General features: G+C 39.4%; 1 protein-coding gene across 1 annotated transcript; it reads left to right on the plus strand.

Annotated features, from left to right (window-relative positions):
* The first annotated feature begins 342 nt into the window (after positions 1-342).
* smarcal1 (SWI/SNF related, matrix associated, actin dependent regulator of chromatin, subfamily a-like 1) lies at positions 343-16,771 on the plus strand. Its single transcript, XM_042495353.1, is given in 18 exon segments — positions 343-1,128; positions 2,000-2,351; positions 3,110-3,160; positions 3,289-3,549; positions 4,336-4,386; positions 4,490-4,626; positions 4,628-4,674; positions 4,920-5,070; positions 7,262-7,423; positions 7,547-7,612; positions 8,925-9,065; positions 11,144-11,362; positions 12,853-12,923; positions 13,126-13,228; positions 13,666-13,848; positions 14,785-14,885; positions 15,089-15,185; positions 16,140-16,771. Coding segments are annotated over 18 exon segments (2,712 nt in total). The 5' UTR covers positions 343-762; the 3' UTR covers positions 16,293-16,771.
* Positions 16,772-17,330: the final 559 nt, after the last annotated feature.

Raw genomic sequence — 17,330 nt, forward strand, 5'->3', positions numbered from 1 at the left:
TTAACTTCTTTGGAGGAAGTCAACATTCATGTTATCAGATAGAGGGTTGTATAGCGTTGGGGATAAGTTAAATCCAGCTAAACTGTGTCCTTACCTTCTTTTTCGTGGGTTAGTGTTTGAGAAGTAGCTTCTCTACTTTTCCTTTAAGCTACACATATCAAATATATCTCCCAATGTAACATAAACACGTATTTCCTAAACCCAAAGTAAAAAAAACAAAGCTCTTACAAAAGTTTCATCGGTAATATTGACAAATATCTTTTTGCCGTTTCTCTGCATCACCAAGCAACCGCCGCCTGCACGTGCCTGCTTGTTTTTCTACGTCACTTCCTGCGCGGCAGATCCCGACCAGCTATGAAGTTGTCAACTATCTTAAAATGCTTCTCCCTCCCTCGTCTGTTTAAACTCTACAACTTCTGCCGTCTTTAGATCACGCTGTTGGCCATCTGCTCTTTCACGGATCATTACTCACGGATGTCTGACACCGCTGTTGACGTATTGTTAAGCTCAGGTTGCTAAGCTGTTACTGTACACGGCAGCAACGTTAGCTTGCACCGTTAGCCGGCTAAGCTAAGCGGCAGTACAAGGTTATACATCTTGAAGATAACGGTAATAACTGGTCTTATTTCAGATGTGTTTACGTGGATGACACATTTGTAGGTAGCTTGTCTTTTTGGCTAGATCGGGGTGTAATTAATATTAATCGGAACTTATGAATGTCTCTGAAGTAGCGAGTTAGCAGAAGGTGCAGCAAAGTTCATCATGTCTAACCAGCTGACTGCAGAGCAGCAGCGAAAAATTGAGGAAAACAGACGGAAGGCTTTAGAGAGAAGAGCCCAAAGACTCGGACAGACCAGCAGCAGCAATAAGCAGAGCCCAGTGCTCTCCAGCAGTACTTCAGTGCAGCTACAGCGCTTTAAACAGAGCGTTTCCTCTGATCCTGCTGCTCCGGCTCATCACGCAGAGACACTCAGCTCAACATCTGCGCCTCAGCGGTTTGTCCCACCCTTCAAAAAGGACTCACAGAGCTTCAATAACTACAATCAAAGTCCAAAGCACCAGCAGTCATCTGGCACTAACAACCAAATCAACCAGAGCACGCTGTGGACCTCTGCTCCCACAAGACAGGTGAGATGTGTGCAGCAATGTTCAATCACTCATTCAGTATTTGGACTGATTGTTCCCACAGTCATGGAAAAGCTGGCAAAGTCATGGGATTTCACAGTCACATTTTCCAGTCCTGGGAAAGTCATGGAATTAGTAAAGATCAATGTGTAATAATTTGCATTAATGGAACATAAAGGTGGATTTATTTTCTGTAGATGGCAATGTAACGCAGCTCTAATGCATCACTGTGTGACAACATTTTGGTTATGTTAAGTTCCATCTCTCACTTCACGCATGCTCACTAGGCATGTCAAATATTTTTTAAGCACTTTTGGCAAAGTGGACAAAACATCCACTAGTAAAGGATCTGAATTCCCTTTTATCACTGTTATTTTTATATATTTTTTTAAGAAAACATGAAATTTTGCCTTGTTTTTAAGAAAGATTTTTTGTTGTTGTTGTTTTTTCTTTTTTTAAGACAACAGGTTTGGAAGGTATGGTTTCTTTAAATAATTTTTTTTTAAAATGCTTTTTTTTTTAAAAAAATATTTGGCTTTTTTTAAGTTTCTGGCAATTTTTCCAGAATACCTAAGTTTCAGGTTTCAACAAAAAAACATTTAAAATAGACAGAAACTGTAAGATAGGAATTTTTTGTTGGATTTTTAAATTCCAGTCACTCCTTGAACACATCATGTGGGATGCTGAAATTATGTTTGAATGGAGTTTGAATCTTATATGTTTGAAAAACACTGGGTTCAAGAGAAAAAAAAATTGGTGTCTTTGAAAAGTCAAGGAAAAGTTTTGAAATTGTGTTGATGACAATGTATGCGGACCCTGTTTGGAGAAAAAAAAAATACCATTTCCTAATTCTTTGTGCTGTATTTCCTTGCAGATACAAGTCATTGAACCACTCCCTCAGACAAGAGCTCAACATGCAAGCAGCCCTGTCTTGTCTTGCGGAGGAAATGCTGGTTTGAAGCCAGCTCATCCCAAACATAACCCAACATCCAACAGCTCTGCTGGTCCAGTTGGCTCATTCTACAAACCAGCTAGTAAACTTGCCCCAAGTCCTGTGGCACAGCTTCCCTCCAGCTCATCAACTTTGAATGCTGTACCTGCGAAAAAGCCTGCCATCTCTGTAAGAGGAAAATGTGTAGCTCACACAGAGGGCCGCTTCAGAATAGAAGTAGGCTACCACGCAGAGCTGATTGCTGTTTTCAAATCCATCCCCTCGAAGAACTATGGTATGTATCTGCCAGTGCAGCTGTGCTGTTGTGCAGCTGAGTCTTGATGCTCATTGCTTTTTGCAGCCCCACAGCCCGTTCATCCTCGAGGAAGTCCACCACAAATCCTTTTACAATCTGTGGGACACACTGGGTTCAATCATAAAAAAGTTAGCAACAATGAATTTTGTTTAAAGATGAATTAACCAAAGTCAGTGACATGCTTAATGCCAGAATAAACCATAAATAGACAGTGTAGGTTATGCTCTATCATGTACCAATAAGATCTTTTTATCAGATCAAACTCAGTAGTTTCTGATTCACTGTGGTGCTGCCTAATATCAAACAAAACTGTCAACTTGTCACACTCTGTTTCCACCTTCAGAATCAATCAACTTGAACTCAGTGGGGTGGGCGAATTCAAAGGTCTAGACCAAGGCAAAAGTGTATTGTTCTCTGTAGCAGCAGGTATTCCAATTTTCAAATAATACCAAGCAGTAGTGCCATAATGGATCAGCGCACATAATCAGGACAACCTGCAAGGCCAAATAATGACTGACTGAACTCAGCACGGTTAAAATAATACAAACTGATATCCTCTGGCTAAAGCCTCAAGGCTCTGTCCTGTGGAAGAAGCCATGGAACACACTTTTGTCACCCCAGCTAGTATAAATTTTCTATATTTAGTAGTTTTTTCTCCCCCATATATCTGGTTTTGTGCGTTTATCTAATTGTCTTAACTGTATTTTAGAAAAATAAACTATTCTGTTCTGTTTTAGACCCTGCCACAAAGATGTGGAACTTCAGTCTGGAGGACTATCGACAGCTAAGTATGAATATCAGTGACATATTCATTGAAACATTTCCCCCAGAAGTAGCCTTGAAAAAATGCACTACAGAGTATTTGGCCTCCTTGTTGCTGCTGCTGAGTCTCCTCTGTCTTCACCCTGTGTTGCAGTGGAGGAAGCAGCTGCTATTCCCTCTGTGTCTTTGAGGCCTTTGGATGGAATGGAGGCGGTGGACGTCGCTGCAGCAACCAGCGGAGCTCGTGACGGTGCGGCGCTGGGGGCGCTGCTCAAGCTGTGTAACGGCTGGCAGAAACCTGGAGCCACTCTGCAGGGCCAGTGCATCCTGGTGTCTCCGACAAAGTTTGAGATTGACATCGGTTACCATGCCGATGTCATCGCAGCATTCAAGCAAATGCCGACAAAGAACTATGGTAACTTACTATGGTAACAGTGAATGCAAACTTTGTTCTGTCCTGTTGACGTATTGTATTTGTGTTTTATGACTTCTAATACAGGGATTTTGTCAGTGGTGGATTGTAACTAAATACATTAGTTACCTTAGTTAGATTTTTGCATCAATGTATCAATTTTTAATTTTAAAAATGATGTTTTGTAAGAAATTAATTAACCACACAGCTGCGATGATTAGTTGATTAATCAATCAATGGCTTTACAGAAAATTAATTGCCAACTGTTTTGGTAAATTTGGGGGGCTTTTTTTTAAATAATTTTGTTTTTGAAGGGCATTTTTTTCTATTTTTATAATTTAAATTTATTATCTTTTTTGATAATTTAAAGTTTTTTTTTTAATAATTTTGAGATTTGGGGGTGTTTTTTTGTTATTTTCTTTTTTGATAATTTTAGAGTTTTTCAGGGTCTTTTTTTCTACTTCTAAGTTTGTATTTGCATTTTTTTAAAAGTTATTTGGAGGGTTTGGTGATCTTTTTTCTAATTTTCAGTTTTGGATTTCTACTTTTTCCAATAATTCAAGTTTCTTGTTCTTTTGTTTTGCACTGGGTACTTTTACTTTTTAATACTGTAACTATAGTTTCCTGATTATACTTGATCACTTTTATTTAAGTATCATTTTCAATGGAGGAACTGTACTTGTAAATGAGTATTTTCATTGTGTGGTATTCGTACTTTTGCTTGAGTGAAAGATCTGAATTCTTAATCCACCTCTGGATTTTGTGTGATAATTGTTTGTTGTGTTGCAGACATGAAAACAAGAAAGTGGAGCTTTTCACTTGAGGATTATAAGAGACTCAGTGAGTAATAGCATTTTCTTTTTTTAGCTGGTTTATCTCTGTACCCCCGTTTGTCTCTGTTACATTTGCCATCTTGTCTGACCGTACTGTGTTCCATACCCAGTGGATGTCCTCAGTGGGATAGCAGCAGTGGAGGTGGAGCCTCTGCCCAGGGCAATAGTCCAGGCGTTCTCTGCCAGGTTTGACGGGACTGAAGCCAGGTCTTTAGACGTCCCTGAGGCAGACCTCTCCAGCATCGACCCCCTCGCTCACCTGCAGCCTTATGCCCTTCCAGAGGGAGGGAGTCAAGTAGGTGCCTTTGGACCGCCATTAGTGCGCTTTCTGCATGGTGAAGCCAATAACTCAATACCACAGACAGCCATTCATCCCATCTATAATTTGCTCAGTCTTGTGCAAATGAAGAGATACTTATCATAACAAGCCGATATTCCTGTGCCATTCCTCTGTGACTTCAAGTTACGGGGTTGGATCAGTATGACATCCACTCGTCCTGCTGTAGCTTTTAATTTTAGCATTTCTTTGTGTCCCTGTAGTTTTGCTGTGTCCAAACAAGGCCGCCTCCTTCTGGCTGATGACATGGGTCTGGGAAAAACGGTGCAGGCCATCTGTATAGCAGCCTACTACAGGAATGAGTGGCCCTTGCTGGTCGTTGCTCCCTCGTCTGTGCGATTCACCTGGGCCGAGGTAAAAAAAAAAAAATGCTGCAGAGTGTATTAGAGAAGAAAAATGGCTCATTACTTAGTATGTGTCAGAGTTTATCACTTTGTTTCCATTTAATGGTGTCATTATCAGCCTGCATTAAGTCAGCAGGCACCTTCTTAAGGATCTTCTTGTGGTCTCCTTTGACAAAAGCTCTGCCTTACACATTATAATGCTCGTTTCTGCTCAAAGCTCATCTGCATTTGAGGAATGTTAATACTGTTCCCCAAGGACTTCCTGTGCTCTGTTAGGTACTTTATCTTCAGGAGGGGAGATGGCAGTACTGAATTTCATGCTTCCATTTCTTTGTCTCGTGGTTACAAATGATAATTTGAACTGTGAGGCATTGATTTATTATGGAGAAGCAGTTTCTTTATTTTTCTACTTCACTCTGTTATTTGTAAAGATATGCTTGACATAAATTTGCAGATATAGCTTGAGCTATATATATTTTTTTTACACTTTGTGTGTTATTTTTGACGACACCACATTTGCAGGGTTCCCATAGTCATGGAATTTCATAATCTTGTTTTCCAGGCCTGGGAAAGTCAAAGAATTAGTAAAATAAGGGTTCCTAAAAGGTCTTAAAAGGCACTGAATTCATTAATCTAAAAGAATAAGGCTTTAATTGGCATTAAAATAAATGTCTTAAATATATATAGGATATATAATATAAGTCTTAAAAATGTTCAGACATGGGAAATAGGATTTGATTTTTTTTTTTTTTGCCCTGACGATGCATTGTAAAATTTCCAAATACCTGGTAACATCTATTATGTAATGTTATTATTATTATTATTGTTATATTTTAAAATACATACAATTTGCAGAATTCCTCTCACATGAAGATCACCCAGAAAGTCATGATTTATGTTACATTTTATATTTGAGTAAAATTGTCCTTAACCCTAGGCGATTTTTTTTTTTTTTTGGTTGTTGTAAAATTGGTCAGAAATTTAATTCTAAGTGGCATTAAAAAATCTTAATCTTAAAAAGTCATAAATCTAACTTGCCTTAAGCTGTAGAAATCTGTGAAAGTTTTGGAAAAGTCCTTGAAATCTGTTGTGTGTACTAAAATTAATCGTAAGAGTTTATTTTCAGGAAAACCCTCCATGTAATGTAACATAACAGCAAATATATTTTCTGTTTTGTGTACCATCATGTACGTTTGTTCATTATCTACCTACGTTCCATCTCTTCATCCATGAATGCCAGCTAACTGAAATTAGTTTTGAATAGTTTGAATTTGACAAGTTTGAATGAAAAAAATAATGTTGTGACAGTTTGATTTAAAATGCCGGATCATGAATCCCAAAGTTCCCAAACCTGTGCCCCACTTTCAAACTGTGCTGCATTTTCAGAGAAAGAAATGTTCATGTTATACATGAATGGTCATGAAATTTCAATTTAAGTCCTTGAAAAGTCACGTTTAGTAAAATTTTCGGCGCTTGGCATCATTGAAATTACCGTGCCTCCGTTTTCCTTCTACAATTTCAGTACGCTTTAATTTCAACTCAGGTGTCCCTTTTCTCTGAGTGTGCGTCTGATGCTCTGTAGCATCCATTCTCTGCTTAGCTCACAGCAGCATTTCCAGGCTGCACTAACGACACATTTTCAGAAAAGCTTCATTGGCCTTCTGTCTATTGACAAGACAAGACAGTCTGCTCTCTAAATAGATATCTTGGATCAAACACAGTCCCCCAATCAGGAGCTGGAATCGTCGAGGAGGGTTTAGTCACAGGATGTCGGTCCATTAAAGGACACTTACTCTGTCTGGCTTTGCTCTTATCTGCACTGTTAGTCTTGTGCATTTGGCCAGATCTACTGCAAAACATGGGAGCTATAACTTAGTGAGTTTAAGCCAGGTTGACAGGCGAATAGAGAGCAAGTAAGTGAGCTGTCAGAAACATTTGGGCCACGGGGGACATTTTTCTTAACTACATGATCGGTTGTTTCTAAATGGAAATGCCGTGGTGGTATTTAGAAAGAATTATGAGTGATTAGTAGCATTCAAGCCGGCTGTCAGTCATAAAAATTTAGTATTGAAAAAATTTCATCACAAATTTCAGACGCTGATTTATACCCAGTGGTAGGGAAAAGAGCAGCTTGAAAAGCAGAACTGTTATTCTGAGGAGTTTTGTTTCACTCTGACATGAGCGAGTATCTGTGCCTGTAGGCTTTCAGACGCTGGCTCCCCTCCCTGAGTCCTGACAGCATCAATGTGGTGGTGAAGGCCAAAGACAATCTGCGGTCTTCTTTGGTCAACATCATCAGCTACGACCTGCTGAGCAGGATGGACAAGCAGCAGCCTGGTAACCCCTTCAATGTTCTCATCATGGTGAGCTGTGTGATTTAGAAATGGCTGTTTCCAGTTCAAAGAATGTGCCCATTATGTGTTTTTTGTTGCCCCTGAAGGTGATCACTGTTTAAATAAAGTGTATGATTTTGTGATTCTGTGCAGGATGAGTCTCACTTCCTGAAGAACATAAAGACGGCTCGTTGTAAAGCAGCCCTGCCTCTGCTGAAGGTGCTCTATCATTTATTTGGATAACTAATTTTGTAACATACCCCAAAGTGGCTGTATTTGTACTTGTTTGTGATGTCTAAAAATATCCAAAGAAGCAGATTAACTTTACTTTGGGGGGAAAAAGTTCCTTTACATTGAGTCATAAATCAGATTTGATGGGGTTCCAGGTTTTCCAGTTAATTTATCTACATAATTCATTAAAACGTTTGGAACAAGACCCAGAATTGGCTGTCAGATAGTCCTTGGGCCAGCTGAACAATTGATTAGATTTTCATGGGAAATCAGATCTGGGATGTCTTCCATCAGACAATTATTATTTTTTAGCCTTGAGCAGCGAGGCTGGACACTGCAGTTACAGTATGTGTGCAATCAAACTAAATAATGAAAAAATACACATTTCGTCCCAAAGGAAACAAAAGGGTTGGTTCCCTACCAACATTCAAAACACAATAATGAAACTTATTCAAGAGAAATCCTCTTTACACAAGTTAAACAGCTTCAGCTGTCATCAGAGTGGTTATTTCAGCTTTATGCCAACGTGAATATATGCAGGGCTCCCACGGTCATGGAAAACCTTGAAAAGTAACGGAATTTAATTTTCCAGGCCCAGAAAAGTCATGGAGTTAGTAGAAATCATCAAAAGTTTTGGGAAAGTGATTTAATTTTATTGTGTGTAATGAGATTTACGGAGTAATTTTCCATATATCGTAACAGCAAATTTATTTTCAGTAGCTGTCAATGTAGCATTGCTGTGTGTGATATTTGTGTACCATCACATATATTCTTTTATTGTCTCCCCACAAACCATCTCTGCCTTCATGTGTGCCTGCTAGCTGAAATTATGTTTGAATTTGATCTGTTTGGAAAAACGCCAGGCAAGTGGGGAAAGAAAAAAATAATTTATTTGGGTCACTGAAAAGAATTTTTAGATTTTTGTCCATGAAAATATGTGACATTTTTATGCTCAGTGCTCTGATCTTCTATCTTTGGGCTGAGTATTGGAACTTGGAATACAAACACGCTCCACATTTTCAAAGATATTAACCATTTTATATCAAATCTTTTTTTTTTTTAAATGAATACACCTGCTACAGTTACTGCTATGACCCCTATACTAATGCAACGTTTTCCACTGTGTCACTGTGTTAGAGAGAAAACATTGTTCTGCATATGTATTACCGCTAACACAGATCTACATACCAGCTGAAGCTAAAACATTGCAGCGTTTGGCTCGTGGTCGGGTTTGATTTCTTGCTTTGTCAGCTTGACTCCCTCAGCAGTGCTCTGATCAGAGTTGTTTTTCCGTCCTCAGGCAGCAAAGAGAGTGATTCTTCTGTCTGGGACCCCTGCCATGTCCAGACCCGCGGAGCTCTACACCCAGATTCTGGCTGTCAGACCAACACTCTTCCCTCGCTTCCATGATTTTGGGATGCGCTACTGCAATGCCAGACAGGTAGGTTAAGCGTTAAAGGGATAGTTAAGATTTTTTTAAATGGGGTCACATGATGTACTTGTCCATGGTCAGTGTGACACCGGCAGGAGATGGCAGTCAGCATGTCCCCAGTTTGGAGGAGCAGGTAGGGGTAGCTAAGCAATGTCCTGCTGTGGACGGGGGCAGCAGCAAAACCTAGTTTAACCACCCCCCCCAAAAAAAAAAATCAATATCAGTTTAAATGTATGCTATATTTATAATATTTTCAGCATTTTATATTTCAATCTGACAGCCCCTTCCAACAGGGAACTGAAGCCATTATATCGCCCTCTTCAAAGCCACCAGACTCCTTTTACAAAACATACATTTTACCTCACAGAACACAGGAGTTGCTGCTCTACTGCTGCCCCCTTTAAAACACAAAAGTCACTCAATAGCACAAATTAAGAGGCAGCAGCACTCCTCTGTTCTGCAAGGTGCCAGAGAAGTCTAGTGGCTTTAAAGTGAGCAATATAACGGCTTTAGTTCCCCATCAGAAATGGCTGTCTGATGACAAGGTAAAGCAGTGAAAATTCTTCAATTAAAATGATATTGCCTTTTTTTAGGAAGCTAAATACACTTTGCTGCTGCTGCCCCTGTCCACAACAGTACATTTCTTAGCTTCCATGGAGGTACCCCTACCTGCTTCTCCAAACTGGGAGCGTGCAGAAGGCCATCTATTTTAGGGTATATACAGACTATCATGGATGTGTTAAGAAAACCTGGATACAGCATGGCGACAGGGCCCCGTTCATTCCTACAAGAGCTGCTCTAGTGCATAAAGCAAGAATTTTGCAGTATGAAAGTATCCACATCTTCTGCATTATGAGGCCCATAGAGCATGTGCACTGGAGAGTTATGGCAGCTGAGTGTGTCCGAGGGGGTCACATCCACTGGTGGAGCAGCTGACTTCTGGTTTAGCGTTTCGCTAGCCTGAATGGAAATAACTTGCGGCTCTTGTAGACTTTACAAATGTTATCGAACTGAATGGATTAAATCTCAATAGTGAAATTAGGCGTTTTGCAGAGTTTTTGACGAAAGTCTCTTTCCCAATGCAAGTCTATGGGCAAAATTCTTTCTGGGCCCCACAGCATCACGACAGATGCGGAAGTTGTAATTCTACTTTTGGCCACTATGTAAAATTTGTTTCAGAGCCTGCTGCACTTCCTGGGGGCTTGCAGACTTTGGATAAGTACCTCATATAACCTCACTTCAAAAAAGTCTAAACTAAGAATCCTCATCTGTCCAAGTGTGCTGCTTAATACTGTTGAGGTGAAATTGGCTGTTATTCTGGGACACCTCAGAGAACATAGAAGGCTTTAGGTGAAGGATTAGTGAGTATTTGTTTATCTGCCTTCTCTTACATTTATGGTGTGGAGTTCATTAAATGGGATGTCCAGTGTGTGCACTAGTGTGGGGAAATAATACAGGTCTGCTGAGAACAATAGGATCATAAAGCTGAAATCAGGACACTTTACAGCCAGTGTGCGTTGGTGAAAAGTGCATACATTAAAACTGTTTTTTAGGTGTCAACGGATTCCTCATCTGTGAATTTTTGTCTACACTCTTCTTTTGTTGCTCTATTCTTGCTATTTAATCTCCTTAATTAATTCTAATAGGTTCAAGTAGGGAACACGCTACATGATTTAAGGGCCAATTACATCCTTAATTTGGTCATGATGACTCATTTTGAAGATAGTGGAGATTTTGCTCTGCTCTGTAAAATTTCCTTTTTTTCCATCATTGAAGTCACGTAACATCCCTTTTGCATCCTGATAAGAGACTGAGACGAGCTGGAGCTATCACAGTTTGCTTCCTGCGACTGAAATCTGAGCGTTTCAGTCGTCTAGTTAGTCAGCGGCTTGACCTGCATTAAAACTAATCCAAGTGTATGATAAGAAGGAACCTGACGTTGGAGACTGCGAGAGTCTGGTCACCTGCTCTTCAGGTTTTCTGTCAAATTTGCCTCATATCTTTGTCTCCATTCCATCTTCCCATCAGCCTCTATCCTTTTCTTAATTTCCTCTCCTTATATCTTTCTTTGTCCTCCTCCTTTCCAGTTAACTTGGGGGTGGGACTACTCGGGCTCATCTAACCTCGGGGAGTTGAAGCTGTTACTGGAGGAGAGTCTGATGTTGCGCCGCCTCAAGTGCAACGTCCTCTCCCAGCTTCCTGCCAAACAACGCAAGGTCGTCACAGTAACCATAGATGGGGTCAACACCCGCATTAAAGCTGCTCTGTCAGCTGCCGCCAGAGATTTGGCCAACAAACACCGCAATGTAAGTCACAAGCTTTTCTCACAGTCCTGTAAAAATTAGTTGTAGTTGTAGTTATTCAGTTTTTTGGAATAGAAATACTTGCAAAACTTAAGAAATCAAGCTTGTCGGGAATTTACAGAATTCAATAATATTACAATATTCAAATTCAGTCAGTCTTTCAAAAAAAAAAAAAGAGTCAAATCGGGAAAAAAACACCTAAAAAGAACATAATGAGTTAAATCATATTATTTGATTATTTATTTAAGAAAAGCTACTGTGAATTCTGTTACAGTAATTATTTAAAAATGTATGATCCTGTTGGACTAAGAGATATCATGAAATTATTTATAATTAATCTTTACTACATAATTTTTTAAAGGGACAGTTCACCCAAAAATGAAATATACATATTTTCCCTCTTACCTGTTGGGTCATTTATCAGACTAGATTATCTTGGTGTGAGTTGCAAAGTGTTGGAGATTTCGGCCTTAGAGATGTCTGCACTTTCTCAAATGTAATGGAATTAGATGGCATTCAGTTTGTTGTGCTCAAAGCGCAAAAGAGAAAGAAGAAAAACTCAACAGAAATGTGTCTTTCAGGAAATCATGACCTGGTTAGTCAAGATAATTGACAGGCCTTGTCGTGAGCAGTTTTATGTAGGAACTATTTCCTTTGTACCGAACTACACCCACCAATAGTGTTACCGCACAGAAGAGAGCTTACATTTACTGCTAACTGAGGTAGCTGACGTTACACCTCGGCTGAGGACGAAGCCATTCATGTTTAAATCTGGGGTCATCTCAAGCAGGAGTCTCTCGCCCGTAGATGCACGCTCCCCTCTGTGTGGTGATAATCGGTAGAAAATAGTTCCTACATGAAACTGCTCAAAACAAGGTCTGTGGACTATCTTGAGTAACGGGGTCATGATTTCGAGAAAGATATTGCTGTTAAGTTTTTCAACTGTTTTTTTTTGGCGCTTTGAGCACCACAAGCCGAAAGCCATCTATAGTTCCATTACATTCAAGATAAGGCAGACATCTCAATATCTCCAGCGCTCGGCAACTCGCACGAAACAATCTGGATTGATAAATAGCACTACAGCTTAGAGGCTAAAAATAGCATACTTAAAACTTGAATTATCCAATACCTAAACTTGTTGATTTCATGTATTTTTAAAAAAAACTAAACACAACTATTCTACTTAAAACTAAGTCAATGTGATTAAAATGGCATCATCTGAAAACCCTCCTTCAGCTCAAGAAAGTTACGTGTGTTGGTGCTATCTTTTTGCCATGATGGGGTCCTTTCAGGCCTCATGCACACACAAGTGCCTTTAAACTGACCCCGAATATTTTAGCAGTAAGAGTATTTATACAGTATGAATGAAGCGAGTGGCTTAGCTTGATTGTTCATTATCACAGTGCTCCTCAGAGTAATGGCAGTCTTATCAAATCATCAATCAGTATCTACTGTCAGTTCTTATCTCGTGCTGTTCCTTATCTGTTTTTCAGAAAATAGAAGAGAAGGAGGCCCTCCTCATCTTTTATAACCACACATCCGAATCCAAGCTGCAAGCCATTATGTAAGTACAGACCCTCTAATGGTCGCGGATCAGTAAGTCAAATCAGCTTAGATGTGATGAGTGCTGAGATTAAAATATAAAATGAATCAGAATCTTTTGTCAGACCGTTGTGATTGCACTGGATTGGAGATAACTTTTTACTAAATACACACTGAAATTTCACTGCTTTCTTTGAGAGCGATGTTGTTTCTGTCACTGCCAGGGAGTACATCACCGACATGCTGGAGTGTGGGAGGGAGAAGTTTCTAGTGTTTGCCCATCATAAGTTAGTCCTGGATCACATCACCACCGAACTGGGAAAAAAGGTGAGTATGATGTACAGATACCACACTGCATTAAAGCCTTACATGTGAAGAAATGGTATTTTAACGCCAAAACCGCATTTTGACTTTTTCAACTAGACTGGCTCTTTCGTGGGAGTTAAAGTGAACTCTTAGGTCACCTCTCATCAGTAGCTGCAGGGAACAAGCACAGGCAGCACATCTGAGCTCAGTAATACTACTACCACTACAATGACTAAAGTATTACCACAACATACTTTTCATCATTTTTTTCCTCGTGTTTCTTCATGTATGCAAGCTAGCTGAAGTTAAGTCCAAGGTGAAAATAAAACGTGTTCTTAAATATAGTAGTAACAGGTTACGGACTTAGTACATTTTACAAGAAAGGGTTGTTATATTAATTTGTAAATTTGTATCAGTCTGCCTAGTAAACCCATTTGTGCCTTAAATTCCCCCTACAGAACGTCAGTCACATCCGTATTGACGGGTCTACTCCTTCAGCCGAACGCCAGCAGCTGTGCGACAAGTTCCAGTTCTCGACCAAGACCTGTGTGGCGGTACTGTCCATCACTGCAGCTAACATGGGCCTCACGCTGCACAGTGCTGACCTGGTCATCTTCGCTGAGCTTTTCTGGAACCCCGGGGTAAGCCACGGAAAGCTCCTAACATAAAAAACCTACAGATTAGCTGCATCTCCACCAACGCTGTAGATACAGTACCTGTAGAACCTGCCCGTAACCTGTTACTACTAATTTAAGAGCACGTTTTATTTTGTAGTTTTTCACCTTGGACTTAACTTCAGCTAGCTTGCATACACGAAGGAACAAAATGGGAAAAAAAAATGATGAAAAGTATGTCGTGGTAAACAAAATTAGGTCACAAATTGACTCATGTTGCTATGCGCTAACTAGCTATATGTAACAGGAAATAAATTTGCTGTTATGTTATATTATCTTAAAATGTATCCAGATTACTGTAACAAAATAATTAAACACAACAAAATTCCTTGACTTCTCCAAAACTTTCAGTGATTTTTACTAATTCCGTGATTTTTTCAGGCCTGGAAAATGTGATTGTTTCCAGGTTTTCCATGACCGTGGGAACCCTGTAGTACTGTCCTGGTTCATATAAGTAAAGTTAGACTGAATTTCTCTTTTTTTCTTTTAGCTTCTATTTTCATCCTGGCATTTTGGGAATTTCTGCTCTCTCTCTCCTAACAGTGGGGTTTGTAGTGACAAAGATGTGAAATGGATCACAGTGCTGTCAAATAGGGCATCCTAAATTTGGGGAGTAAAGGGGGACAAATCTGCACCCCCTCAAAAAAAATCCTTGATTTATTTGAACTGATTCTTGTACTCAACCTGCCCTCTGTGCCAGTAACAATAGCTTCAGTTCCCACAGGGATCTTAACAGCGCTTTAATTTCAACGGTTGGCAGACTTAAGCCTGAATAATGACTTAACATTTATTGATATTTTCCGCACTCATCGACCTTCAATGTAGCTGAGTCAAGACAGGAAACATTCGGTGACACAAAGAAAACTCTGATGCTCTTTTTTACGCTGCTTATTCTTCCTGCAGATTCTCATTCAGGCGGAGGATAGGGTGCACCGCATTGGACAGACGAACAATGTGAACATTCACTACCTGGTTGCCAAGGGAACTGCTGATGATCACCTGTGGTACGTGTCAGTCAGTGGGCAGTAATTACACTGATCATTAAACTGTGTTTTTAAATCTTTTTCCTCCCATGCTCATCAGTCTACCACTTCTGAGCCAAAACTGAAACAGCAGGGGGTCAAGTTAATGTGGGTTGTCTGATGTGCATATTGTAACAAGCAGTGAATTGAATTGTATCCGCTCTATTCTAATAATTTATCTCCAGGCCAATGATCCAGGAAAAAATGAATGTCTTGGAGCAAGTGGGTTTGTCTGAATCAAACCTCTCAGACAAAGCAGTGAACGCCAGCTTCCACGCTAAGGTAACTCTGCATCTGTATGAAAATAAATGAGGTACTATATATATATATATATATACACAATATATCTCAGTTTTCAACTAGTGTGTCTAATGACTTTTCAAGGACCCATAATACATATTTTCTTGCCCAACTTGTCTGCCGTTCTTCAAACGTAAAAGATTGAAACATAATTTCAGATTAGAGCTACATTACATCAACAGCTTCATAAAATACATTTTCCATTATGTTAGAGTACATGGAAGGTTATTTACAGAAGATGACTATCATTTTCATTACACACAACAAAATTTCATGACTTCCAAAACTTTTTATGTTTTTTTAACGCTTTGAAATCTGGTATGACATTGATTTTCTTGTGTTGCAATCAGACGCCTTCTAAAGGTATTTTGAGCACTGAGCAAATTGGTTTGATTTCTTTCAAAAATATGGAAAAGGCAATGAGCAACTTGGCAATAAATGTCCTGCAAATTGCTAGAATTTATTAGTTCTATAATTATTAATTATAATTAATTATTTTAAAGAATGATTCGTTTTTGAGCACTTATTGTTTTTTTACTTTCCTTTTTTTGGGATAATTTTTGGGTAATTTCCTCATTCTTTTTTACAAATTTGTTGCAATTTTTTCAGTATTTTTTTCTGACAAGTTGCTTGTTTCCTTTTTTTGAAAGAAATCAATCCACTTTACTTAGGTTTCAACGGTAAAAAGACTCAATAGGTTTTCCAAAACTTTCAATTATTTTTCCTTGTTCCATGAGTTTTTCAGGCCTGGAACAAGTGATTGTGAAATTCCATGATTTTTTTTAGGTTTTTCATGACCGTGGGAACTCAGATTCACACTTTGACAGTGAGGAAATATGTTTACAAGGCTATACAGTACAACAGAGCGTATGAAGCTAAAATCAAAAATAGCGTCTCTAGATTCATTACTGAACTTGAGTATTTGGATTTGTTCAGGACCCTAACCAGAGGAGCATCATGGAGATGTTCCAGAGGTCGTTCACTGCGGACGACAGCATGGACGAGGCCATCTTACTAGAGGCTGCAGAAGACTGGGAGGACACCCCGCCTGAAAATAGTACAGGTCAACACCACGGCATGGCTGCATAAAGACCCCGCAAAACGGGAATCAAAGACTATTTCAGCTCAGAAGCTTGCTGACATTATAACAAGTCCCAGTTTCTAACCTATCATGACTGCTGTGGAAAGTTTTTGTTTTGTAAAAGTGAAACGAGCAGTGAGTAGGATGTAGGAGGCAGGAATGGTGTATAATATCTGTTCGCAATACTTGTTGCCTTAGCTGCTTATATCTACATAGGGAGCGGGTCCTCGTCTACGGAGCCCATCATGTTTCTACAGTAGCCCTGAACGAACAAACTAGACCCTGGGTCAAGAGCGGTCCTTCTCCGTTTTTATGTTACAGTAAGCTAGGGGTGAGAAGAGGGATGTTCCGTTTGTTGCAGTCTGCAACCTCAATACCAGATGCTGCTAAATCCTATACACTTTTAACAAACGCTTCAGTGATATCAATAGATGTAAGCTACAAGAAGAATGTTTTTTTTTTTTGCTACTAAGATAAAATAAATAAAAATCTGACTCAATGTTGTATTTAGAATCCTTCTGACATGGAACCTGAACAGTTACCATGGTTACTGAATGTAATATTTAAGTTTCCTAAAAAAGTTATGCTGGTTTTACCTTAATTTCAATCATTAGCCCCAGTCCCAATTGATTTTTACATTGGATTCCATTTGAATTATTGCAGAAAATTGTGGTTAACAAACTGTGGTTTATGATGCTTAAATGTTGTGTTCAGCAAGAAAATATGCATAAATGAACACCACTTTTATGATTTTTGAACCATAAATGCAATTGCCAGAGGTAAACATTAGGCTATACATGAAACTACACCACATTCGCACGACTTAACATCCCCTTTACAATGAGGCTATAAAGCCATGGATGACATGATGACGCTTTTTAACAACCATAGGCTAAAGGTGAAGGATGTGGGCCTACCTGCTGCCTCTTTGTTTCAGCCCGGAGGTGCTGGCAGTCACTTGGTCAGCTCTCTCTCTCTGTGATCCAACGGTGCTTCACTTGAGCACTCCGTTGACAGTTCATTTGTAGACATTAAAACACACAGAC

This window comes from Plectropomus leopardus, chromosome 10 (assembly GCF_008729295.1).
Source record: "Plectropomus leopardus isolate mb chromosome 10, YSFRI_Pleo_2.0, whole genome shotgun sequence".
NCBI classification, from domain to species: Eukaryota; Metazoa; Chordata; class Actinopteri; order Perciformes; family Serranidae; genus Plectropomus; species Plectropomus leopardus.